This window comes from Salvelinus sp. IW2-2015, linkage group LG34 (assembly GCF_002910315.2).
Source record: "Salvelinus sp. IW2-2015 linkage group LG34, ASM291031v2, whole genome shotgun sequence".
Taxonomy (NCBI): Eukaryota; Metazoa; Chordata; class Actinopteri; order Salmoniformes; family Salmonidae; genus Salvelinus; species Salvelinus sp. IW2-2015.
In genome coordinates, this window is record NC_036873.1 from 3,900,290 (window position 1) to 3,927,200 (window position 26,911).

Below are 26,911 nucleotides of genomic sequence, written 5' to 3' on the forward strand. Positions count from 1 at the left end.
TCACATCCGGCCGTGATTGGGAGTCCCATAGGGCAGCGCATAATTGGCCCAGCGTCGTCCGGGTTTGGCCGGGGTAGGTCGTCATTGTAAATAAGAATTTGTTCTTAACTGATGTATTTAATATAAAATAAAATCTATGATATCAAAATTCTAGTTTTAACCATGTTGAGGCTATATAGTGCTTGTTTACATTTACTTTGTCTCCAAATATTGGAGTAAAACAATTGTATATTTTGGGTTCTGATGGGATTAGACAGTTGAACTAAGCTCATGAGGCAAATCTAAGTTATATTATTCAAGAATCAATGGGTACATATTCTCTCTCGGAGGACCTGAGCCCTAGGACCATGCCTCAGGACTACCTGGCATGATGACTCCTTGCTGTCCCCAGTCCACCTGGCCGTGCTGCTGCTCCAGTTTAACTGTTCTGCCTGCGGCTATGGAACACTGACCTGTTCACCGGACGTGCTCCTGTCCCAGACCTGCTGTTGTCAACTCTCTTAGAGACAGCAGGAGCGGTAGAGATACTCTTAATGATCGGCTATGAAAAGCCAACTGACATTTACTCCTGAGGTGCTGACTTGCTGCACCCTCGACAACTACTGTGAATTATTATTATTTGACCATGCTGGTCATTTATGAACATTTGAACATCTTGGCCATGTTCTGTTATAATCTCCACACGGCACAGCCAGAAGAGGACTGGCCACCCCTCATAGCCTGGTTCCTCTCTAGGTTTCTTCCTAGGTTTTGGCCTTTCTAGGGAGTTTTTCCTAGCCACTGTGCTTCTACACCTGCATTGCTTGCTGTTTGGGGTTTTAGGCTGGGTTTCAGTACAGCACTTTGAGATATCAGCTGATGGAAGAAGGGCTATATAAATACATGTGATTTGATTTGACCAGGGTGTGTGACATGGTGGGGGTCAGTGCAGGCTGTGAGACGGTTCTGGAAGAGGGGAGCCATCAGGATGCGGCGGTAGATCCGGTGGCGGCTGCCCCCTCTGCCCAGAAACAGGCAATAGGAGGATCTCGGCAGTGAGGGCTTATAAGGTCCCCAGGTGAGGAGCAGGAGTCATCTTGACCCCCGGCATGGTGTCAGCTGAGGACATCAGGACTGGAGGTCGCAGCGGCAGAGCTGGACAAGAGTCTTAGGACTGGAGACCGCAGGGCTGCAGAGCTGAACAATAACTCTGAAGCTGGATACTTAGGCGGCTGGATACTTAGGTGGCTGGAGCCACGAAGCAGCAACAGGCGATGACTGCCAGACACAGGCAAAAGGACAGGTGGGGGCCAGGCCGCAACAGGAAGAGCAGACGAAGGCCCCAGATAATTCGGTTGGGCCGGACTGAAGACTGCGACGCCGCCCCATCAGCGACAGGAGAGGCCCCCAGGACAGGAGCTGAGGTAGGCTGGATCTCCACAGCAGCGACGGCTCGAGATCTCCTGACCAGAGACAGCTGCACACCTGAAAGAGAGGGAGATAAAGGGGGATACCTAGTCAGTTGTCCAACTGAATGTATTCAACTGAAATGTGTCCTCCTCATTTAACCCAACCCCTCTGAATCAGAGAGGTGCGGGGGGCTGCCTTAACTGACATCCACGTCTTCAGCGCCTGGGGAACAGTGGGTTAACTGCCTTGCTCGGGTAGAACAACAGATTTTTACCTTGTCAGCTCAGGGATTTGATCCAGCAACCTTCCGGTTACTTGCCCACCGCTCTAACCACTAGGCTACCTGCTAAATACTCAAAAATGGTAGAGAGCTAGACCCTGGGTTGTGAAGAAACTGAGTGCCCAGAGCTAGTGACTTGGGGCCTGACCGAGCTTGTAACTTGGGGCCTGACTGGGCTACAGACTGTGAGCTACGGGGAGTTAACCTATTGGGACAGACAGTCGTGGGCCTACTGGGATAGGAGATTGGGGACCTAGCATAGCAGGAAACTGTGAAGACACTAGGTGATCAGGGAACTGAGGGCTATGATGCTCTGGACCTACTGGGGCTGTAGACTGAGGACCAAGTAGGACAGAGGGTGAGATGTTTCCTATGACAGGACACTGAACACCTCGGTCAGGAGGGGCTAGCAAGAAGGCTGGGACCGGCAGGTCCCATCAGCCAGGGGCTGACAGGGCCTGGACAGCAGACATGGACCGAACCACTGCAGCAGAGACTGGAGGGGGCCCCCAGGGAGGAGCAGGGAGATGTCTTTAGACAGAAGCAGGCTGGACATCGAAGGTGGGACTTAGTAGATCCCACCAGACAGGGACCGGAGAGGTCTGAGTGGCACGGCCAGACTTGTTGCCTACAGCAGCTGCAGGCAGGGCTAGCGCATTCTGGACCAACTTACAATCTGAGGTGTATACTGGAGTAGGAGTAGGAGTTCTCCCTCAGGGTGGGAGCTCTGGCAGCTCCTCCATCCCTGGAGAAGGCACTGGAACCACTATGAGGGATGCCACAGAGGGAGTCAGTTGGACAGTGGTATGGTGCTCCCCCAGGGTGAGCTCAGGCAGCTCCTCTGGCCCTCGGGAAAGCTGAGCTTCCATGGTAGGAGAGGGTGTAGTAGGCCCCACTACTACCTTGAGCTCCAAGGTAGGAGCAGGCTGAATCTTAACAGCTGAGGGATCTGAGACCCGGGCTAATGGCGACTCCGACGCTGATGGTGAGGGCGTCGTAGACGGCTCATGCTAATGGTGACGCTGATGAGCAGTTTTAAACATGGTGAGAGTGGAGTTGGGCTGCAGGGTGTACATCTGCAGCATCCCCTTGACGGTGAGCCACAGCAGCTGGCAGTGAATGAGCTGTATTGCGCGGAGGACCTCGGACCTGTCCCTTATAGCATGCAACCGATCCTTCTGCAACAAGTTGGGGGGGAAGTGTCTTGCTGTGTCTTGTGTCTGTGTCTCTGCTTACTGGCATCCTTGGGCTGTAGCAGTTACTGGGTCTGACTCGAAAGGACCAGGGAAAAAATTGGGTTGGGTTGTAGAATAGGAGACTTAGCTGCCTGACTAAATTAACCAGAGCATTCGCACTGATATAGGCCTACAGTAAATTGCATTATGGCTGAGCTATGGACATGACAAACAATGTCAATAAGCCAGATTAAGTTCACTATTGATAAGGTCTAAAATTAGTGAAAACTTTCAATCAAATTCTAATCACAACGACTTTTTTAAAAATAGGCTATGTCTAAATAGTTAGGCCTACAAGCAACATAATTGCTCCCTCTGGGCATGCATTATTAACATAGCGCATACAAAGGAGGGTTTTACGCACATCCAAACTTTTCACAGAAGCTTGACAAAGATCAAACATAAAGAGAATGTCCACTCACCGTTCTACTGCTCCCAAATGTAATGGAACCATCTTACAGATCACATTCACACTTCTCCAGAAATAGCAGTATGCTCCTAAATTCCATGGCATGCGAGCTAGACATTCTCATTATAAAGCCAGGAGGATTAATAATTCTAATAAGTTTGGTTTTTAATCAAATTATGACATACAAAAACAAAACATTTCTGCAACTATTTTTCTCAATAATAATATATTTACTGTGAACACTAAGGCTGTACCTGCTTTAAATTACATTTTTAGCAGTGGCCAAGTAGGCTACTGTGGCTATTTGATCATAATGTAGGCCGGCCAGAGTGGCCTACCATCAAATACAACGGATAAAAACGCATCTCATAACATTTTAACATGGAAATAGCTGTTCTATCATTCAGCCTACAGTAGCAGCCAATGTGTTGTGTTCAATGCCTACATTCCATGAGACTTTAAAAAAAAAAAACATGAAGGGTCTGTGACATCAACCTGTTTATCCACTTGTCCTTTACGACAAGGAGGTGACTGAAAATCTTGTATTTGATGCAAGAAACCACCTTACAAAATAAAATGCATTATTATTCCCATACCATTATTACAGAGAATCAGACAAATGATTCTACCCTCTGCCTATTGGCTACTTAGCTTATTCAAGACTGTCTCAAAATACAACACAAAACTCTTTTACCTGACTCACTTTTCAAAGATGGCTAGAAATGCACACGTTGTGCTCTTGTTTGAAGCAACCCGTCCCCATTGTTGACTAGAAATGAGTTATAACTGGGCTAATAACTCACTAACTAGCAAAGAATATGAACAAATATGCACACGTGGCTACATGCAGCTTTCACTTTGATTTCAAAACAAGCTCTTCTACTTTAGACCGCTCCCACAGTAGTTTAAACACAGTCCAGTTCAAAGTGAATGGCACAGATCCATATATGGCAATGGCTATTTGCATATAGGTCCTACTATTATATCAGAAGCATGATATAATCAAATCGACAGGATAAAAAAGACAACGTATTGCTGTTGAAACAGCCTTCGTTATAGCCTATATGTAAAGGGTCCTATGTGTGGCTGGTGTAGAGAGTCAGGCGCAGGACAGCAGATATGAGTAATTAATGTACTTTTACTCAAAATGTCAAAATACAAAGAAACAAATATACGCACACCATGACAGACCGCAAATACAATAAACAATCACTCACAAAAACCCATGGGGGAACAGAGGGTTAAATAATGAAACAGTAATTGTGGGATTGAAATCAGGTGTGTAAAACAAAGACAAAACAAATGGAAAATGAAAAGTGGATCGGCGGTGGCTAGAAAGCCGGTGACGTTGACCGCCGAACGCCGCCCGAACAGGGAGAGGGACCGACTTTGGCGACACTATAGGCATAAGGGTAGCCTACAGAGGGCTTGGTTTTTAAGCATATGAAACGGAAAACAAGCAATTGTTACAGGAAATACTTTCTATATACATGGGTTACCAGCATATCTCATCTCTCGTTTCACGATGGGCATATGGACACATGTAGCCTACATGGAGAGGTTTTTACACACATCCAAAACAGGAGCTTGTTAAAATAACGTAGGCCTACACAATACATAGATAAAAAGGGGATCAAGGATAATCCTGAATGAATCCTGAATAATGAATGAGAAAGTTAGACACACAAATATCATACCCGCTAGACATGCTAACCTCTCACCATTACAATAACATGGGAGGTTAGCATTTTATGGGGGGGTAGGATATTTGTGCGTCTGTACATTTCTCATCATTCATTATTCACAATTTATTTAGGACTATCTGTAATCATGGTAGCATCCACATTAATGAGGAAGTTTTTAGAAAACATATATTCTTATTTATGATAAAAGTAACTCCAAAATGACAATACATTATTCACCATTTATTTCTATTGGGCATAAAATCATCTGAAATAACCAAAACAAACAGAAAATGCATCCAACAAATTTGTAGTCACAAGCTTGGTGTAATCATTGCTTGCAAGGAATATGGGACCAAATACAAAACTTTTGACCACTTTATTACACATAAGTGAATTTGTCCCAATAATTTTTGGCCCCTAAAATGGGGGGAATATGTACAACATTTTGAAGTAGCCAAGTTTTTTCCCCACAAATTTCATTTTGGATCATTTACCCGTAGGCCTACCACCGTGTGCACATTGCGAAAATGTGAATAAATAATCAACATTGCAAGATAAACATTCTAGATCTGCTCCATCAGCTTTATTGACACAGTCTATACCTCCACTGCACTACTTTGATAGACTTCGTGGGGAATAAGATGCGATTATACTCATTGCCCACTGAAAAATAAGTGGGTATACGGCCACCTGCGTACACCCTCCAGAACACCACTGCTCTTACTCCAGGACACTTCACATGATAACTATAGTATGTCAGCTAAAGAATGATTCGGGTGGGAATTGTAGGCTGTAGTACGTAGTGAATGTTAAAGTCAGTGTGGGGCTGACGGCTGTGAGACTCCCCCCTTTATTCCAGGTGACAGTTCAAAGGTAGCTCTGGATGCTAAGCCTTCATTAAGGCCAGATCAGCACCGGGGCAGAGCGCTGTCTGCATGGCTGGAAACTCCTGGGGATGGAACTCTCAGGCAAAGCCATGGTTTATTCACATCAAGGGGGAGAGTTCACAGATATCCCCCGTGTACATCTCAAGCCACACTGCTACGATTTATCCCCTTTGTGGACACTCCTATGTCTGATAAGGCTACTCCGGAAGGAGAAGCTCTTGTAACATAGTTTGCACTTGAAGGGCCTCTCCTTGGTGTGAACGGTCTGGTGCTCCTTCACATAGCTCGCCTCAGCAAATCGCTTCCCACACGTGGAGCAGGAGAACAGCTTGTCGGCGTCCGTCCTATTGCTTGGCCTCTTACGTTGTGACCCAATGACACCAGAGGTGGTAGAAGCAGGAGCCAACACCTTCAGGTGGTTAGTCTTTGAGCTCCCTCCTTGACCTCTAGCCATTGTTTGGGTGTTGTTGGGATTGTGTGCTGTGTTATAGGTTAGGTACCTCTTGTGGTGAACACCCATCCTGACCCTGTCTGTATTGGTGGGGTAACCATGAGGTAACTGAGGAAGGCTAGACCCAGGTCTTCTATGAACCCAGTCACCAGGCATTAGACGAGACCCTGAAGAAGAAAGACTTCCTGATAGACTACCGCCAGGGGGGTCTCCCACCACTCTCTGTGAAGGCTGAAGCCCAGGGTGACCTGCTCTGTTCATCATGGAAACTGTGGTGTTTGTATCATAGGAACAGGAGGGTCGATCTCTATCAGCCCCAGGACCTGCTCCATCCCTGCACTGAGACTGGGAAGAGAAGGGTCTGGGCTGCAGACTGGATCCCTGACTGGAGCCTCTGTCTCTCTGATGACCACCAGGACTGAGGTTGTTCAGTCCACCTGTCCACTGGTTGTGTTCTGTGTGGTGGTGGAGTCTCCGTCCCTCGTGGTTCAGTCCTTGTTCCGACTCTGGAAGGAAGAGCGATGCCTCCTGATCCATGGTTCTGATCCGTGGCCAGGGTTTGTGACCAGCCACCTCAGAGGTCCAGTATTTCCAGCCAGCAACACCGGATATCAGCAGGTCCTCATGGACTGCAGACTTTAAACACAAATTGAATAGAAAAGTATAAAGTTTTATATAAGAAACTTTGCTGTACGCACAGAAACATGACATTATATTATAAAATGTTAACCACAGTCAAGCCCATCTCTAACAATGGGATTCAAGTACCTGACAATATGGCGCCGTTGGAGTTTATTATAAAACAACATCCATATGTGTTGATAAAAAAATTATATATAATGTTTTGGTTCCACTGAGATAAGGGAAACTCAGTCGCAGCAATTATTTAAAAAATAGTCAGTCAATTTTGTAATTCAGTTCAACAAAATGGTCACACACTCATAACGTGAAGTTAAATCTGGTACCTTCACTGATAGAATGCATTTTTAAATACTTTGAAGGAAAAATGTAATAAGACACGATCATTATTTCACTATAAACCACAGTATCAAACAGGACAAGGTTGTCACTCTTCATCAGTGAAGCATTTTTACAGACACCATCACCATCACCATATCATCTACTCTGTCTCATCACACACATTATTTCCTCAGTTCACCTCATCCAGTTCCCTACTACATCCTAAACCAACATAATGAACTACAAACTAACTAACTAGTACTACATTACATTACACAGGGGCTGTGTGCATTTTCTGCTGGTGTATCCTGAGGTAGCTCCTCTCTGAGAACCTCTTCCCACAGTGTGTACAGGCGAACAGCCTCTCTTCTGTGTGGACCTTCAGCTGGTGCTGGTGGGAGAAGCTCTTCTCAAACTGGGGGCAGCTGTAGGATTTCTCCCCTGTCTGGACTCTCTGGTGCCTCTTCAGGTTGGATGTGTCTGAGAAACTGGCCCAGGACCGGTGGCACCCCAACAATGTCTCCCCCGTGTGCATCTTCTGGTGGATCTCCACCTGTTTGGGGAAACTGAAGGCTTTCCAACACAACGAACACATGAAACGCTTCTCCTTGCCAATACATCTGCTGATAGCATCACTACTACTGTAATTTGTCAATGGGCTTGTGTAGCTTGTCTGAGGTCTGGTTTAACATTAGGAGAGTGTGAGGAGGACGAAGGCCAGGGAGTGTCTGTGTTCTCGCAGGGTCCATGTTTCAGTTGATAGATCCTATAGAAGGCAGGCTGAAGGCAGCACCTGTTAGGGGGTTAACCTGAGGTGCCATCAGTCTCTCTGAATCACAACTATAGGAGCAGGATGGAGCATCGCTAGCTGAGTCAGTGTCTGTTCTCTCCCCCTGCATATGCACACCTCCCCGTCCCCGTGGACCAAATCTACATCTCGCCCTGGTCTCATCCAGTCTGTTGTTATGGAGTTCAGTTGTTGTTTTGTGTTCGACTGTCTGTTTCTGGTTGTGGTTAACAGTATTGTTCCCCAGCCCAGAGTTGAGGACGCTGTCCCATCCACTGACCTCCACTATGTCGCCTTTGGTCCTGGCCTGCTCTGTGATGTCGTCCCCTGGGCCCTTGGCTGCACCCGTCTGGTAATCCAAGATGGCCGCCCAGTCTCCACTATCAGTCTCCAGCCAACCACCTGCAGGAAGAGTTTAGAAAATAGACTTTACAAACATGGCATGGATAACTCTACCTATGGATTTTCTTTTGTCAATTACCTGGTCAAGTTAATACATTATAATGTGTGTTTTTGTATGTAAACATAAGTTGTACTGATTTCAGTTTAGGAATAAGGAAAATTAGAAATAAAACAATAGCCAGGCGCATCACTATTCCCATATTACTGTATGCAGGCTATATGTATGTCTCTCTTACCTTGCTCCCCCATCTTTAATCCACTCAGCAGATCAATGCTCTCTGCTCCGTCTTCTACTGTCTCCTCTTTGACCAGCAGCAGATCAGGCTTCCCATCCTCCATGTCGACTGACTGTAAGAGATACAGAGTGAGAGGATGTTGGATCAAGACATCTGATATGAGCACCCTGATATGGAGCATCTTCTGATTGGACCAATGAGTGATTAATCAAGACCTGGCCTTTATCCGTACCTCAGTGTGACTGTGTGTGGTCCTGTGCTGCTCAGCTGGTTCCTCTGTGGGTTCAGGAGGTGGTGTAGTCTGGTTGTCCTCCATGATCATGGTCCCCTCAGAGTTCCCCAGACCCTCCTCACACCCCTCCTCCTTCACCAGCAGCACCTCTGGACCCTCCTCCTCCTGGAAGAGGGTGATACAGATTACACAGACATACACTCCCTCAGGTACGTACACACAGATAAACACACTTTTAACATGAAGTGTTTACCCATCCCCACTACGTTTGAGTCCTATACTGTAGTTACAGAAGGACTTCATTATTGTTAAACCCATCATGGTGGACATGAATATGATGTTGTCGGTAAATATGAGTCAGCTATAGAGTCAGATAAACCTGACTAAACTATTTTGACGTGTACAGTAAGTGTTTGTTAGTGTGTGGGTATGTGTAGGTATATTTAGCAAGTGTATATTGGTTATAAAGTGCTGTCGTTTTTATGCAGAATACGGTGAGATCAGATGTGATGTGTACTAAAGAGAGTCTAAATGAAAGTCTTAGAATGAAAAGTCCCATTTTGTGTTTATTAAACAAGTTTTAAATACATCATATGAAAACCACAAATACGTCTTAACTAAAATGATGCATTCATTTTCTCATTAAAAGTGTCTTGGGAAAAAAATAGTAGTTGAATGGAAGTAATGTAATAGGCATTTCCTAACATCATATAGCCTACACAGTACCAACACAATATGTAATAGACTTTTTATGCTTATTATCACACAATGTCTGCAAGCAATATTTTACTCAGGAATATTCAACACTGAAATCTTTTACTCTCGTTATTCCAAATGCATCTGTGGATCTTTTCTGCTGACAACAATGAAAATAAACCTTCGTCTTTAAAGGAAGACTCAGTATTATGAGGTTTCCAGGAGCAGCACCACAGATATTGCGATGAGTGCGATGAGTGCGATGCAAGACTTTGGTCTCACCTAGTCACAAAGAGTGCCTGCGCATGCGCACAGCTGCGGGACCAAAACCACAGAGAAGTTTAGCCTCTCGCTTCAACGTTCTTGTTGCGGAAATTGACCCATTACTGCTGTTTTTACTTTGTGCTTTTCATCATCTCGCTGAGTCTACCTTTAATGCAGGGTTAAATCTAAACATCAGAAGCCATCGAGTGGAATGGTTGCTTTCTATGTTATAGAGTGGAATGGTTTTTCTGCTGGTGTATCCTTAGGCATCTTCTCTCTGAGAACCTCTTCCCGCAGTGCGTACAGGCAAATGGCCTTTCACCCGTGTGGACCTTCAGGTGAGTCTTCAGCTGGTGCTGGCGAGAGAACCTCTTCTCACACTGGGGGCAGCTGTAGGGTTTCTCCCCTGTGTGGACCCTCTGGTGCCTCTTCAGGCTGCAGGCCTGGGCGAAGCACATGTGACACTGGGGGCAGCTGAATGGTTTCTCCCCTGTGTGGACCCTCTGATGGATCTCCACCTTCTGGGGGCAGCTGAAGCCTTTGTTACAGAACATGCAGAGGAACCGTTTCTCTTTACTATTGCCTGATGTGTCTCCCCCTCCCTGAGCTCTAGCCCTGTCGTTTGAGTTCAATACCTGATCGAAAAGGACGAGGCCGTGTGAATCGGAATGCCCCATCGATGTGGACTCTGGATCACAATCCCTGAACGTGTGTAAAATGGAGTGGGTGGCGACATTTGGATCTGTCTCTAACCTTTCCCTGTAATCTAAGAAATCTCTGCCCTGTGAGTGTCTGTCTCCTAGGTGACGATCTGCATTCCATGTGGGAGGAACGTCACCCTCCACTTTCACCTCATCTACCACTATAACCTCCCCTTTCTTATCTAGGCACCCTTCAGAGTATACACTACTACTGTACCGGTTCCAGTCCCCTCTAGACAGATCAGTTTGTGTCTCTAAACCCAAGGATATGTTGCCTGGTTCCATCTCTGTAGCGTAAGAACAAGACGGATCATCCCCGCCAGTGTCGAATGCGTCACCATCACCATCCCCACAGGAATAAACCGTCCTCTGGTGAAATACCGGTAAATACTCTGAGCTGGGAGCAGGACGACAGCCCAGTCTCCCCAGCCCTAGTCTCTCTGGGTCTGATCTGTGGTCAGATCCTGTGTGTACAGTTAAGATCTTGGTGTCTGTCTCTGACTTGAGGACGGCGTTCGGCGTTCCACTGACCTCCGTGATGCTGCGTTGGGACCTGGGCTGCGCTGGGGTGGTGGTGGGGTTCTCCGTGGCTACAGGGGGCGCTCCAGCCGCTCCAGTCTGGATGTTTCTGCTGTGCCGTGGGTCCTCCTCTCCTTCAGACCTCTCCTGCTTGATCCCTGGAACTGAAGCCTCTGCCTCCTGACACAAGAAGAGAGGTAATTACCAGTACTTCGCAGAGAAGTCTCACAAGCTCCCCTATGGCAGGTAAATGAGGATGTACTGTACATGTAAGCACATGAATAGCTGAGGAGAGCCTTACTGAAAAAAACAGGGACATTTGATTTACAAAGTAACTGTCATTCTTTATGCAACACTAACCTCTATCACAATACAGTGCTGGGTTGAGGTTCCACTCCCCTCATCAACAGTGATTGGTTGGTCATCTCTCCATGTATTGTGTCCCGCTGGCTTCACAAAACTCCTGTGGCCTTCACCTGAGAGTGGGGAAAAAGTGATGGTTAGATACTGTAAATGCTCAAGTCTCGGCCTTCTGCTAAATGTAAAGTACCTCTTGCCAGTGCTCTGTATCTGACACTACTGGGACGACTGGCGAGGACGCGCTCTCGCATTGTCCTCTCTGCGCGTTCCCGTGCCACCTTCAGTTCCAGTAGTTTCCTCCGCAATGCCCTGTTTTCTTTCTGGCTTTGAGTTATTTCCAAACGAAACACTGCATAGTCGTCGTCTACGAGTTTACAAATCTCTGCCACAGCTGCATTCGCTAGCACCTCCATGATGGAGGCTATTTGAGTGTGAAAAACCATACAGTTAGCCATTGTTAGCTAACGTTAGCAGCTAGCGTTACCTAGATAACATGTATCAACCAAGTCCTGTCTCCAACGCGAATTAAACACTACATGGGGTAAATATGTGACGCTGTGCAGTTAAATTAGTCCTATTTTGAGTTCAAGAGTGTTAATAAAGGTTTCAATAACAACAATAAAAACGCAAACTTGGAAATTCTTCTTGGTCACGTCTTTGTGTGATTTTCCGGCAGACTAGACGCTGTGTTGCATATTGCTGCCTGTCACAGGTCGGAGTGTGAATTGCACATTTTGTCACATAAAATAGTTAAAGCAAAGTAAAAAAGTAAATCGGGCCACCATCTAACCCTACACATATACACCACTATAACCCAAAAACCAACCACCCCTATCCCACAACTTTAGCCCTACCAGATCCTACTTCAGGAGAACAGGGGCTCCCAGTCAAATCACTCACCCTAGGGCTATCCTCTATTTGCTTTACTGCCTCAGCATAGGAAACTTTCTGCCCTACTCGAACTGTGGTAATCTCAACCTGTCTTTCTCTCACATGGCTCTTCTGATCCCCAGCTGCACAGTTGACACACAGTGCTTTCTCTATCCCAACTTTACACTTCCCCTGACTATGCCCTCCTGAACATTTCTCACATCGTGGGATCTCCTTTCTACACACTGCTGCAACATGTCCGAATCATTGGCACCTAAAGCTCCGTAGCGGGTTTGGAAAATAGGACCTAACAGAATAGCATATCCAGTTGAAGTCGGAAGTTTACATACACCTTAGCAAAATACATTTAAACTCAGTTATTCATATTCCTGACATTTAATCAGAGTAAAAATGATCTGTTTTAGGTCAGTTAGGATCACCACTTTATTTTAAGAATGTGAAATGTCAGAATAATAGTAGAGAGAATGATTTATTTCAGCTTTTATTTCTTTCATCACATTCCCAGTGGGTCAGAGGTTTACATACACTCAATTAGTATTTGGTAGCATTGCCTTTAAAATGTTTAACTTGGGTCAAACCTTTCGGGGAGCCTTCCACAAGCTTCCCTTAATAAGTTGGGTGAATTGTAGCCCATTCCTCCTGACAGAGCTGGTGTAACTAAGTCAGGTTTTTCGGCCTCCTTGCTCGCACGTGCTTTTTCAGTTCTGCCCACACATTTTCTATTGGATTGAGGTCAGGGCTAAACTGGACCCACTGAAATTGTGATAAAGTGAATTATAAGTTAAATAACTAAATAACTTAAATAATCTGTCTGTAAGCAGTTGTTGGAAAAATTACTTGTGTCATGCACAAAGTAGATGCCCTAACCGACTTGCCAAAACTATAGTTTGTTAACAAGAAATTTGTGGAGTGGTTGAAAAACGAGTTTTAATGACTCCAACTTAAGTTTATGTAAACTTCTGACTTCAACTGTAACCTAAAAGGCCGCTCAGCAAGGAAGAAGCCACTGCTCCAAAACCGCCATAAAAAAGCCAGACTACGGTTTGCAACTGCACATGGGGACAAAGATCGTACTTTTTGGAGAAATGTCCTCTGATCTGATGAAACAAAAATAGAACTGTTGACCATAATGTTCATCGTTATGTTTGGAGGAAAATGGGGGAGGCTTGCAAGCCAAAGAACACCATCCCAACTGTGAAGCACGGGAGTGGCAGCATCATGTTGTAGGGGTGCTTTGCTGCAGGAGGGACTGGTGCACTTCACAAAATAGATGGCATCATGAGACAGGAAAATAATGTGGATATATTGAAGCAAAATCTCAAGACATCAGTCAGGAAGTTAAAGCTTGGTTGCAAATGGGTCTTCCAAATGGACAATGACCCCAAGCATACTTCCAAAGTTGTGGCAAAATGGCTTAAGGACAACAAAATCAAGGTATTGGAGTGGCTATCACAAACCCTGACCTCATTCCTATAGAAAATGTGTGGGCAGAACTGAAAAAGCGTGTGCAAGCAAGGAGAACTACAAACCTGACTCAGTTACACCAGCTCTGTCAGGAGGAATGGGCCAAAACTTCTGACCCACTGGGAATGTGATGAATGAAATAAAAGCTGAAATAAATCATTCTCTCTGCAATTATTCTGACATTTCACATTCTTAAAATAAAGTGGTGATCCTAACTGACCTAAGACAGGGAATTTTTACTAGGACTAAATGTCATAAATTGTGAAAAACTGAATTTAAATGTATTTGGCTAAGGTGTATGTAAACTTCCGACTTCAACTGTATGTCGATATAGTACTCGTTTGACTGTGGATATAGATACTTTTGTACCTGTTTCCTCCAGCATCTTCACAAGGTCCTTTGCTGTTGTTCTGGGATTGATTTGCACTTTTCGCACCAAAGTACTTTCATCTCTAGGAGACAGAACACGTCTCCTTTCTGAGCGGTATGACGGCTGCGTGATCCCATGGTGTTTATACTTGCGTACTATTGTTTATACAGATGAAAATTGCTCCCAAGGATGAACCAGACTTGTGGAGGTCTACACATTTTTTTCTGATGTCTTGGCTGATTTCTTTTGATTTTCCCATGATGTCAATCAAAGAGGCACTGAGTTTGAAGGTAGGACTTGAAATACATCCACAGGTACACCTCCAATTGACTCAAATGATGTCAGAAGCTTCTAAAGCCATTTTCTTCTAAAGCTTCTAAAAAATTTCCCAAGCTGTTTAAAGGCACGGTCAACTTAGTGTATGTAAACTTCTGACCCATTGGAAAAGTGATACAGCGAATTATATGTGAAATAATCTGCCTGTAAACAATTGTTGGAAAAATAACTTGTCATGCAAGTAGATTTGCCAAAACTATAGCTTGTTAACAAGAAATTTGTGGAGTGGTTGAAAAACAAGTTTTAATGACTCCAACCTAAGTGTATGTAAATTTCCGACTTCAACTGTACTCTTAACGTAACTTTATAACTACTGTTCCCTGAAGGAGGGAAACGAGGTATAACATACTATGGTTGAAGGATCTAAAATCCAATGAAAGCCAAAGAAATCCACGCCTCGCTGGAAGCCCCGCCTTCTACAGGTGAAAAGCGTGAGGCTCGATCCATTCCTTCAATTTAATACTGCTCTTCAACAAGCCCAGTAACAGGCGGTGCGTGGCCAAACGGGTGTCGTACCTCGTTTCCCTCCTTCAGGGAACAGTAGTTATAGTCATCACGTTACCTTCCCTTTCAGTCAGTCAACTTTCAGTCCCCTGTCCCTGCAGTAAGCACACTGTGGGCTAAACTGGGAGCAGTGACATCCAAGCGATAAAATTTCACAAAAGTGTGTGGTGATGCCCAACTCACCACAGCACAAATATCTCCTACAGTCAACCCTTTAAACAACCCAAGACCCTGCCAGAACCCTGGTGGAGTTGGGACGTACAGCGCTACAGTAGTTAACCCTTGCTGCTCTATGCCAGGGAGATCCAGTGGGAGAGAATCTGCTTAGAGAGTAAGTTAGGCACCTCTTGTGGTGAACACCCATCCTGACCCTGTCTGTATTGGTGGGGTAACCATGAGGTAACTGAGGAAGTCTAGACCCAGACCATTATGAACCCATTCACTAGGCATTAAACAAGATTCTGAAGGAGAAGACGGACTTGCTGATAGACTACCACCAGGGGGGTCTCCCACCACTCTCTGTGAAGGCTGAAGCCCAGGGTGACCTGCTCTGTTGACCAGTGTGGTGTTTGTATCATAGGAACAGGAGGGTCTATCTCTATCAGCCCCAGGCCCTGCTCCATCCCTGCACTGAGACTGAAGAGAAGGGTCTGGGCTGCAGACTGGATCCCTGACTGGAGCCTCGGTCTCTCTGATGACCACCAGGACTGAGGTTGTTCAGTCCCCCTGTCCACTGGTTGTGTTCTATGTGGTGGTGGTGGTGAGTCTGTCCCTCTTGGTTGGGTCCTGGTTCCGACTTGGGAAGGAAGCGCGACGGCTCCTGATCCAGGGTTCTGATCCGGGGCCAGGGTTTGTGACCAGCCACCTTAGAGGTCAAGTCTCTCCCGTCAGCAACACCGGATATCAGTAGGTCCTCATGGACTGCAGACTGTAAACACAAATTGAACAGAAAATCATAACGTTTTAAATAAGAAACTCTTTGCTGTACACACAGAAACATGACATTTTATTATAAAAAATTGACCTCAGTCAAGCCCATCTCTAACACTGTAAACAATATGGAGCCATTGGAGGTTATTATAAAAGCGTTCCATATGTATTTCATATGTATCCCTTCTTTCTTTTCTCTCCAAAACTCTTGAACGTGCCGTCCTTGGCCAGCTCTCCTGCTATCTCTCTCAGAATGACCTTCTTGATCCAAATCAGTCAGGTTTCAAAACTAGTATTCAACTGAGACTGCTCTTCTCTGTTGTCACGGAGGCGCTCCGCACTGCTAAAGCTAACTCTCTCTCCTCTGCTCTCATCCTTCTAGACCTATCGGCTGCCTTTGATACTGTGAACCATCAGATCCTCCTCTCCACCCTCTCCGAGCTGGGCATCTCCGGCGCGGCCCACGCTTGGATTGCGTCCTACCTGACAGTCGCTCCTACCAGGTGGCGTGGCGAGAATCTGTCTCCGCACCACGTGCTCTCACCACTGGTGTCCCCCAGGGCTCTGTTCTAGGCCCTCTCCTATTCTCGCTATACACCAAGTCACTTGGCTCTGTCATATCCTCACATGGTCTCTCCTATCATTGCTATGCAGACGAACACAATTAATCTTCTCCTTTCCCCCTCTGATAACCAGGTGGCGAATCGCATCTCTGCATGTCTGGCAGACATATCAGCGTGGATGACGGATCACCACCTCAAGCTGAACCTCGGCAAGACGGAGCTGCTCTTCCTCCCGGGGAAGGACTGCCCGTTCCATGATCTCGCCATCACGCTTGACAACTCCATTGTGTCCTCCTCCCAGAGTGCTAAGAACCTTGGCGTGATCCTGGACAACACCCTGTCGTTCTCAACTAACATCAAGGCGGTGACCCGTTCCTGTAGGTTCATGCTCTACAACATTCGCAGAGTACGACCCTGCCTCACACAGGAAGCGGCGCAGGTCCTAATCCAGGCACTTGTCATCTCCCGTCTGGATTACTGCAACTCGCTGTTGGCTGGGCTCCCTGCCTGTGCCATTAAACCCCTACAACTCATCCAGAACGCCGCAGCCCGTCTGGTGTTCAACCTTCCTAAGTTCTCTCACGTCACCCCCGCTCCTCGCTCTCCACTGGCTTCCAGTTGAAGCTCGCATCCGCTACAAGACCATGGTGCTTGCCTACGGAGCTGTGAGGGGAACGGCACCTCCGTACCTTCAGGCTCTGATCAGGCCCTACACCCAACAAGGGCACTGCGTTCATCCACTCTGCCTGCTCGCCTCCCTACCTCTGAGGAAGTACAGTTCCCGCTCAGCCCAGTCAAAACTGTTCGCTGCTCTGGCACCCCAATGGTGGAACAAACTCCCTCACGACGCCAGGTCAGCGGAGTCAATCACCACCTTCCGGAGACACCTGAAACCCCACCTCTTTAATTAAGGAATACCTAGGATAGGATAAAGTAATCCTTCTAACCCCCCCCCCTTAAAAGAGTTAGATGCACTATTGTAAAGTGGTTGTTCCACTGGATATCATAAGGTGAATGCACAATTTGTAAGTCGCTCTGGATAAGAGCGTCTGCTAAATGACTTAAATGTAAATGTAAATGTATTGATTCAATAATTAAGTATGTTTTGGTTCGACTGAGATAAGGGAAACTCAGTCCCTGCAATGATACAAAAATAACCAAGTCAGTCAACACAGAGTCAATTTTGTATTTCATTTTAACAAAATGGTCTTACACTCAACTTTGAAGTTCAATACTTTTATGCGATACATGTGACAGGTCCAATAACTTTTCTCACTATGGTAACACTTGACCTTTTATGTAAATCTGGTACCCTAACTTTGATAACATTTATTTTAGAATACTTTGGAAGGTTCAACATTACACACATCTTCACTACTACATGTCAAGAAAACATAATTTTATGCATTATCGTTAACTGACTAAAACACAGTATCAACCTAAAGGGACAAATTGTCACTCTCTTCACTAGTGAAGCATTTTTACAGTGTGTTTGTCTACAATGCTGAAGAAAGAGGTAGCTCCTTATTAAATTCATTCTTCATTTTCATTTTCAAGCTGTTGGCTACATCCCTTCAACACACAATACATTTATTCTACATTTCAAAGGGGGTGAAAAAAACCTGAGATTCGAACCTTGTCTGCGACAACTGCATGGAGCTAGGCACTCGACACAGAGAGCAATTTGACCAGTCAGTTAAATACACTTGATGTAGTTGCATTGATTATCAGTATGTGCTGTTGTACTTCTCTTAATTCTCTTAAGGACGCTTCCGTGAACAAGTGTAGAAACTCGTCTAACTACTTCGATGATTTGAATTGGCTGATACGGAATTTGTTACAGGAAATAGTAAAGGCCACCTGGTGAGGTTATCAATAGGGCTAAATGCAGGGCGAAATCTGATATCAACCTTGGAGGGGACAATTACATTACATTTTCTCAAGAGCAATTCCTGAGGGGACACCAAAAGTAGTGCTGTAACACATAGCCTACGTTGTAATATGTTAAATGTATATTGAGGAACATAATTCCTACAACTGAATAATTGATAGGTACAGTAGTTACTGAAGGGTTTAACCAACTTGTTCAAATGTTTAAATCATTATAATACTACTACTAATATAGTTATAGCAGTGCTCCTTACAGTCCAGTATGTATGCAGGTATTCGTACTTACAACTAGCAATATCAAGAAAGGCCAGTAGGTAGCAATGGTACTGTACACTGTATGGGTGTAGTTTTCATAAATACAATGAACATGGTGTGATCTCATCTAAAATAATCTCCATTGAGAACCTCCAAAGTTAGTCTCCGTATTGAATTGACCTTTTAATTTGACTTTTCTGATACATTTATATAGTCATTAAATGTGCCACTGGCCTGAGTCTACTACAATATCTTTACAAGAACAAAAAGCTTAAAATAGTACAGTTCTAAAAGCAAAATAACTACTTCAATGAAAAACCCAAATAAATCAAACAAAATATCCTTCAGTCAGTGTCTCAACTCTTCAAACGCAGCTATGGACAAGTATGTCGCACAAAGTATGCAATTTTAAATAAAATAACATGTAAATAATTTGTAAGTGACTGTCGTGTACTGTCATGTACTAAAAACTACTCTCCTCTAGGCTGCTTAGTACCCGCTCATACTGCCCTAGCACAGCTCTAATAGCAGTATTCCGCACAGTCCACCTTGTTGGACATAGGGGTTTCCGGGTGGGCAGATGTGTTTCTTTGGACGTGGCAATTGATTCAAACATGCTCTTAAACTTTCCTGACTGGCCATAGAGGACACCTAACTGATGGACCCAAGAAAGGGAATCCCGGATCAGTGGGAGGCTGAGCAGCCAGCCTGTGTAATCAGATTTACACAGTGTGCTCCACAATGGACATAGAGGGCTAATGGCTGCTGCCTTCTCACAATTGCCTGTGCACCTGGTGTATTTTCCTGCCATGTTTGAGGCACCATCGTAACTCTGCCCACGTAAGCCAGACATGGGCAAATTGAGCCTCAACAACACTTCAGTTGCCATCTTCGCAATGCCCTCGCCTGTTGTCTCCGACACCCTGTATAGCCCAATAAACTCCTCGTGAGGGACAAGGTCATGGTCAACATAATGCAAAAAGACACTCTCCTGTTCAGCACCAAGAGACATCTTGAGTACACATCAACAATTAATGAAAATTGTACAATCGGAAGAGATCTAATCTCAGCTGCAATGCCTCGAATGATTGTATTGGCCATGATGTTTCAGATTTCATTCTGTGCTTTGGGGCCTCTTGAAACGTCAACACTCTGTTGGCAAGAGTTTGCGGTTCAAAAATTGTGGGTGTGGCTGATATGGTTTTGTGCCTCACTGAGGTAACTGGACAATGCTGTGCCACTGTCCCCTATACTGGTGCTGCTGGCAACAAGGGTGACACCTGGTCCTGCCGTGGCTGTAACATTGTTCTCTGAAGTCTCTCTCCCTGGCTCTTTCCCTTTTCACCACCCTCACAGACTCAGTCCGTCTCCTAGAAAAGAAATAAGGTGTTTGCCGTACTCCTAACTACCGGTACCAAAACTACACAATTAATCACAACAGCAATACCATTGCCATAAACAAATCTTAGTTTAGTCATCAGTTTAAGTTGAGAGCGGGGGTATCCATGGCATTTTCCAATTATGTCCCTATTTTACAAGTAAAAAAATTGAGAACTTTCATAATGTTGCCAAACAAAGACTCAACAAACTTACCTGAGACTCCCTGTCTCTGCCTATCTGTCCCCAGCTCTGCTGTCTGTGTGCCATCTGTTGCCTGCTCTGCTAATGACATCATTGTGAAACCCATTAGCATTTCACTTCTTTCTTATGAACATTTTATCAACTCGTCTTTGAGATATTAGGCTACTAGAGTTCTTACTTTGCGTTTTGGTGTACTGAAAAATACTCTGATGTCCGTCTTTTTACTTTTTTCTGCCATTTTTCTAACTGGCTGGCTGGCTGGCCGGTCTAGCTGCACACACACACATTTACACAACATATGCTACAACCTTTTCTAATTTTAATATAGTTTTGTTTCATATTGGCTGGCTTCCAACAATAGCTGATTTGTAAAGCTAGCGAGCACCAACTCCGTTTCTGTGGTGTTTGCTATAATCTTAAAAAAAAAAAGGTGAAATAAAATAAATGTAAAAAAGTTCACTAGCGACAATTTAGCTTTTGCAACGAGACCATTAAATATATTTAAGACAATGGTATAAGAGAGTGTAGTTCTGTTCAGTTTGGACTTCAGTTTATCGCCAACCTTATCACAGGGACTTTGAAGCACTACAGCTGCATGCTGATCTTGGAATAAACTGACGATAGCAGAGATTCCATCTTTGACGATGCCACATTAATGGAATAGGTACTAGCTAGCTTGCTAGTTAATGTTTGGTTTAGTTTGCGCGCTAGCTCTGCAAATTCAGCTAGTGTGTGAACCCTGCCAACATAAAAATGTAAACATTGCTATGGCGCGATTGACTGGATTAACCTCACGTCAGTTACGTACATGTGCCTTTCAGACAGCTAAAGAACTGGCAGTGGATCAAACCATTGTGAGGCAAAGGGCGGGGTGGTCGCAATCTTTTGAAACTTAAAAAGGCGCTATTAAGTGTCTATAATCAGCACAACTGCTTTCATTGCGTATTATTAATATTATTGAAATTACATAGTTATGTTTACAGTGATAGATTGGGGGGGACAAATCATATTTTTCCCAGGGGGGTCGTGTCCCCCCCGTCCCCCCTGGGATTTCCGCCTATGGCTAAATGTGCAAGGTTACGCAATGGGAACAGCTAACATGTAGCTTTTGATCACGTGCCACTACATCAATGATTTTAATTGGCTGATGCTTAAACTTAACCTTGAACTTCTACTTTTTCTAATGTTTGGCCCCGAAGTGTTTACCCATCCCCACTACGTTTGAGTCCTATACTGTAGTTACAGAATGACTTCGTTGTTGTTAAACCTATCATGGTGGACATAAATATGATGTTGTGGGTAAATAAGTCAGCTATGATAAGTCAAAAGTCATCAACAGACAAACCTGACTAAACTATTTTGACATGTACAGTTGGTGTTTGTTAGTGTGTGGGCATATTAAGGCTTGGATTCAATACGTTCCATCGTTAACCGGCTATAGCAGACACCTGCATAGCTGTTTTGGCTGTGGAATTGCGTTGGCGCTGTCAAATCGGTGACCAGCTGCTCGTGATCATTTTCACGAAGCCACACCCGTCCCACTCGCGTTAGAAGTTCAGCATGAGAAAGTGTATAGAAATAGTGACGCTGAAATGGATTATCATTCAACAAAATAATGAGGATTTCTGTCAGCCTAATCGAGGTATAGATTACATCTCAAATTCCAGTGTTCAAACTTGTAAAGAAGGCTGCATGGGATTTCTCTTAATGCGACTCCGTGCAGCCAATGGCAATGTCCGCTTTAGGTATAATGCCTGGAGCTGCTTGTGGATTTGACAGTGCTACCCCCAGTTCTACCTCCGACACCGTCAAAACATCAGCTATGCGGATGTTGGCTAAAGTGGATTTCATTGAATCGGGCCCTTTGTAGGTTGTATTGGTGTACGCAGAATAGGGTGAGATCAGATGTGATGAATACTGAAGAGTCACAATGAAAGTATTAGAATGAAAAGTCCCATTTTGTGTTTATTAAACATAAACAAGTGTCAAATACACCCTATGAAAACCACACATACACGTCTCAACAACAAATTTTCTCATGAAAAGTTTGTGAAAAAAATTAAGTTATTCCATGGAAGTAATGGAATAGGAATTTGTGAACATCATATAGCTTACACAGTACAAACACAATATGTAACAAACATTTGGGCTTATACACTACCGTTCAAACGTTTGGGGTCACTTAGAAATGTCCTTGTTTTCCATTTTCCATTAAGAGATTTCACCCCATGCTTCCTGAAGCACCTCCCACAAGTTTGATTGGCTTGATGGGCACTTCTTACGGATCATACGGTCAAACTGCTCCCACAACAGCTTAATAGGGTTGAGATCCGGTGACTGTGCTGGCCACTCCATTATAGACAGAACACCAGCTGACTGATTCTTCCCTAAATAGTTATTGCATAGTTTGGAGCTGTGCTTAATTGGGCTCCACAGGGTATGGCATTGGCATGGCGTTGCAAAATGGAGTGATAGCCTTCCTTCTTCAAGATCCCTTTTAACCTGTACAAATCTCCCACTTTACCACCACCAAAGCACCTCCAGACCATCACATTGCCTCCACCATGCTTGACAGATGGCGTCAAGCACTCATCCAGCATCTTTTCATTTTTTCTGCATCTCACGAATGTTCTTCTTTGTGATCCGAACGCCTCAAATTTAGATTTGTCTGTCCATAACACTTTTTTCCAATCTTCCTCTGTCCTGTGTCTGTATTCTTTTGCCCATCTTAATATTTAATTTTTATTGGCCAGTCTGAGATATGGCTTTTTCTTTGCAACTCTGCCTAGAAGGCCAGCATCCCGGAGTCACTTCTTCACTGTTGATGTTGAGACTGGTGTTTTGCGGGTAGTATTTAATGAAGCTGTCAGTTGAGGACTTGTGAGGCGTCTGTTTCTCAAACTAGACACTAATGTACTTGTCCTCTTGCTCAGTTGTACACTGGGGCCTCCCACTCCTTTTTATACTCTGGTTAGAGACAGTTTGCACTGTTCTGTGAAGCGAGCAGTACACAGCGTTGTAAGAGATCTTCAGTTTCTTGGAAATTTCTCGCATTGAATAGCCTTCATTTCTCAGAACAAGAATAGACTGACGAGTTTCAGAAGAAATTTATTTGTTTATGGCCATTTTGAGCCTGTAATCGAACCCACAAATGCTGATGCTCCAGATACTCAACTAGTCTAAAGAAGGCCAGTTTTATTGCTTCTTTAATCAGCACAACCGTTTTCAGCTGTACTAACATAATTGCAAAATGGTTTTCTAATGAGCAATTAGCCTTTTAACATGAGAAACTTGTATTAGCTAACACAACGTGCCATTGGAACACAGGAGTGATGGTTGCTGATAATGGGCCTCTGTACGCCTATGTAGATAATATTCCATTAAAAAACATCAGTTTCCAGCTACAAGTCATTTACATCATTAACAATGTCTACACTGTATTTCTGATACATTTTATGTTATTTTAATGTACAAAAAATTTGCTTTTCTTTTAAAAACAAGGACATTTCTAAGTGACCCCAAACTTTTGGGTTATATAGTATATCATACAGTATTATACAATGTATCACACAATGTCAGGATGCAATATTCTACCCAGGAATATTCAACACTGAAATCTCTTAACCTCGTTATTCCAAATGCATCTGTGGATCTATTCTGCTGACAACAATGAAAATTAATCATTGTCTTAAATGCAGGGTTTGATCTAAATGTAAAAATATATCAAGTGGAATTGTTTCTATTTTTTAGAGTGGAATGGTTTTTCTTCTGGTGTATCCTGAGGTAGCTCCTCTCTGAAAACCTCTTCCCACAGTGCGTACAGGCGAACAGCCTTTCTCCCATTTGGACCTTCAGGTGCCTCTTCAGGCTGCTAGCTTGGGTGAAGCGCATGTGACCTTGGGGGCAGCTGTAGGGTTTCTCCCCTGTGTGGACCCTCTGGTGCCACTTCAGGTTGGAAAACTGGGAGAAACTCACCCGGCAAAGATGGCAGCCGGAAGATTTCTCCCCCGTGTGCATCCTCTGGTGGATCTCCACCTGTTTGGGGAAACTGAAGGCTTTCCCACAGAACGAATGCGGGAGGTGCTTGTCTTTGACACCTGATCTGCTGATAGCATCTCTACTACTGTCATTTGTCAATGGGCTTGTGTAGACATTTAGTGTTGGGGCACTGGCATTGTCTGAGGTCTGGTTTAACATTAGGAGAGTGTGAGGAGGACGAAGGCCAGGGAGTGTCTGTGTTGTTGCAGGGTCCATGTTCCCATTGATAGATCCTATAGAAGGCAGGCTGAAGGCAGCACCTGTTATGAGGTTAACCTGAGGTGCCATCAGTCTCTCTGAATCACAACTATAGGAGCAGAACGGAGCATCGCTAGCCGAGTCTGTGTCTGTTCTCTTCTGCCGCATACGGACAACTCCTCGTCCCCGCAGACCAAATCTACGCTTCGTCGTGGTCACAGCCAATCTGTCGTCAAGTAGACTAAATCCGGATGTTATTTTGTGTTCCACTGTCTGTTTCTGGTTGTGGTTGACATTGTCCCCCAGACCAGAGTTGACGACGCTGTCCCATCTACTGACCTCCACTATGTCACCTCTGGTCCTGGCCTGCCCAGTGATGTTGTCCACTGGGCCCTTGGCTGCACCAGTCTGGGTCTGGGAATCCAAGATGGCTCCCCAGTCTCCTCTGTTAGCCTCCAGCCAATCACCTGCAGAAAGAGGTTATAAAATAGACATTATAAACATGGCAGAAAACTTTATATACTGAATTTGTTTCTTTTTTGTCAAGTTTATACATTGTGTTTTTGTATTTTACACATAAATTGTATTGATTTCCTTTTTTGAATGAAAAAAAACTATAGCCAGGCGCATCACTATTCCCATTGAAGATCTATTACCTCAACCCCATCGAACACCTTTGGGAGGAATTGGAATGGTACAGTACTCAGTAATATATTGTATTTTCCCCAAACATATGATTTTGTATTCAGGACAAAAAGTAAATTGCTTTGCAAAATGTTTTGCAGTATTACTTCAGCGCCTTGTTCAAATCAAATTTTATTTGTCACATACACATGGTTAGCAGATGTTAATGCGAGTGTAGCGAAATGCTTTTGATTCTAGTTCCGACCATGCAGTAATATCTAACAAGTAATCTAACCTAACAATTTCACACAACTACCTTATACACACAAGTGTAAAGGAATGAATAAGAATATGTACATAAAAATATATGAATGAGTGATGGCCGAACGGCATAGGCAAGATGCAGTAGATGGTATAGAGTACAGTATATACAAATGAGATGAGTAATGTAGGGTATGTAATCATTATATAAGGTGGCATTGTTTAAAGTGGCTAGTGATACATTTATTACCTCAATTTTTCCATTATTAAAGTGGCTAGAGTTGAGTCAGTATGTTGGCAGCAGCCACTCAATGTTAGTGATGGCTGTTTAACAGTCTGATGGCCTTGAGATAGAAGCTGTTTTTCAGTCTCTCGGTCCCCGCTTTGATGCACCTGTACTGACCTCGCCTTCTGGATGATAGCGGGGTGAACAGGCAGTGGCTCGGGTGGTTGTTGTCCTTGATGATCTTTTTGGCCTTCCTGTGACATCGGGTGGTGCAGGTGTCCTGGAGGGCAGGTAGTTTTCCCCCGGTGAAGCGTTGTGCAGACCTCACTATCCTCTGGAGAGTCTTACTGCTATGGGCGGAGCAGTTGCCGTACCAGGCGGTAATACAGCCCGACAGGATGCTCTCGATTGTGCATCTGTAAAAGTTTGTGAGTGTTTTTGGTGACAAGCTGAATTTCTTCAGCCTCCTGAGGTTGAAGAGGCACTGCTGCGCCTTCTTCACCACGCTGTCTGTGAGGGTGGACCATTTCAGTTTGTCCGTGATGTGTATGCCAAGGAATTTAAAACTTTCCACCTTCTCCTCTACTGTCCCGTCGATGTGGATAGGGGGCTGCTCCCTCTGCTGTTTCCTGAAGTCCACGATCATCTCCTTTGTTTTGTTGACATTGAGTGTGAGGTTATTTTCCTGACACCACACTCCGTGGGCCCTCACCTCCTCCCTGTAGGCCGTCTCGTCATTGTTGGTAATCAAGCCTACCACTGTAGTGTCGTCTGCAAACTTGATGATTGAGTTGGAGGCGTGCATGGCCACACAGTCATGGGTGAACAGGGAGTACAGGAGAGGGCTGAGAACGCACCCTTGTGGGGCCCCAGTGTTGAGGATCAGCGGGGTGGAGATGTTGTTACCTACCCTCACCACCTGGGGGCGGCCCGTCAGGAAGTCCAGGACCCAGTTGCACAGGGCGAGGTCGAGACCTAGGGTCTCGAGCTTATTGACGAGTTTGGAGGGTACTATGGTGTTAAATGCTGAGCTGTAGTCGATGAACAGCATTCTTACAAAGGTATTCCTCTTGTCCAGGTGGGTTAGGGCAGTGTGATTGCGTCGTCTGTGGACCTATTGGGGCGGTAAGCAAATTGGAGTGGGTCTAGGGTGTCAGGTAGGGTGGAAGTGATACGGTCCTTGACTAGTCTTTCAAAGCACTTCATGATGACGGAAGTAGTGCTATGGGGCGGTAGTCATTTAGCTCAGTTACCGTAGCTTTCTTGGGAACAGGAACAATGGTGGCC

The 26,911-nt window shown here is 44.7% G+C and overlaps 3 protein-coding genes across 6 annotated transcripts in view; 1 reads left to right on the forward strand and 2 right to left on the reverse strand.

The window, feature by feature from the left end:
• Positions 1-26,911, forward strand: part of LOC112067942 (uncharacterized) — a 539,689-nt gene that overhangs the window by 136,156 nt on the left and 376,622 nt on the right. The gene's annotated exons all lie outside the window — the stretch shown is intronic.
• LOC111958405 (transcriptional repressor RHIT-like) lies at positions 3,675-12,171 on the reverse strand. Its single transcript, XM_023979661.2, has 7 exons — positions 11,684-12,171; positions 11,494-11,609; positions 11,146-11,313; positions 8,954-9,118; positions 8,722-8,833; positions 8,364-8,485; positions 3,675-6,972 (listed from the first exon to the last, which is right to left on the reverse strand). Exons 1-7 carry the CDS (start codon positions 11,946-11,948, stop codon positions 6,040-6,042), a joined length of 1,881 nt encoding a protein of 626 aa, XP_023835429.2. The 5' UTR covers positions 11,949-12,171; the 3' UTR covers positions 3,675-6,039.
• Positions 23,775-26,911, reverse strand: part of LOC111958455 (uncharacterized) — a 320,242-nt gene continuing 317,105 nt past the window's right edge. For both annotated transcript variants that reach the window (XM_070437212.1, XM_070437213.1), the window contains one exon: positions 23,775-24,980. In XM_070437212.1, the coding sequence (XP_070293313.1) occupies positions 24,001-24,980 (980 nt within the window). In that variant the 3' untranslated portion in view covers positions 23,775-24,000. The remainder of the gene's footprint in view (positions 24,981-26,911) is intronic.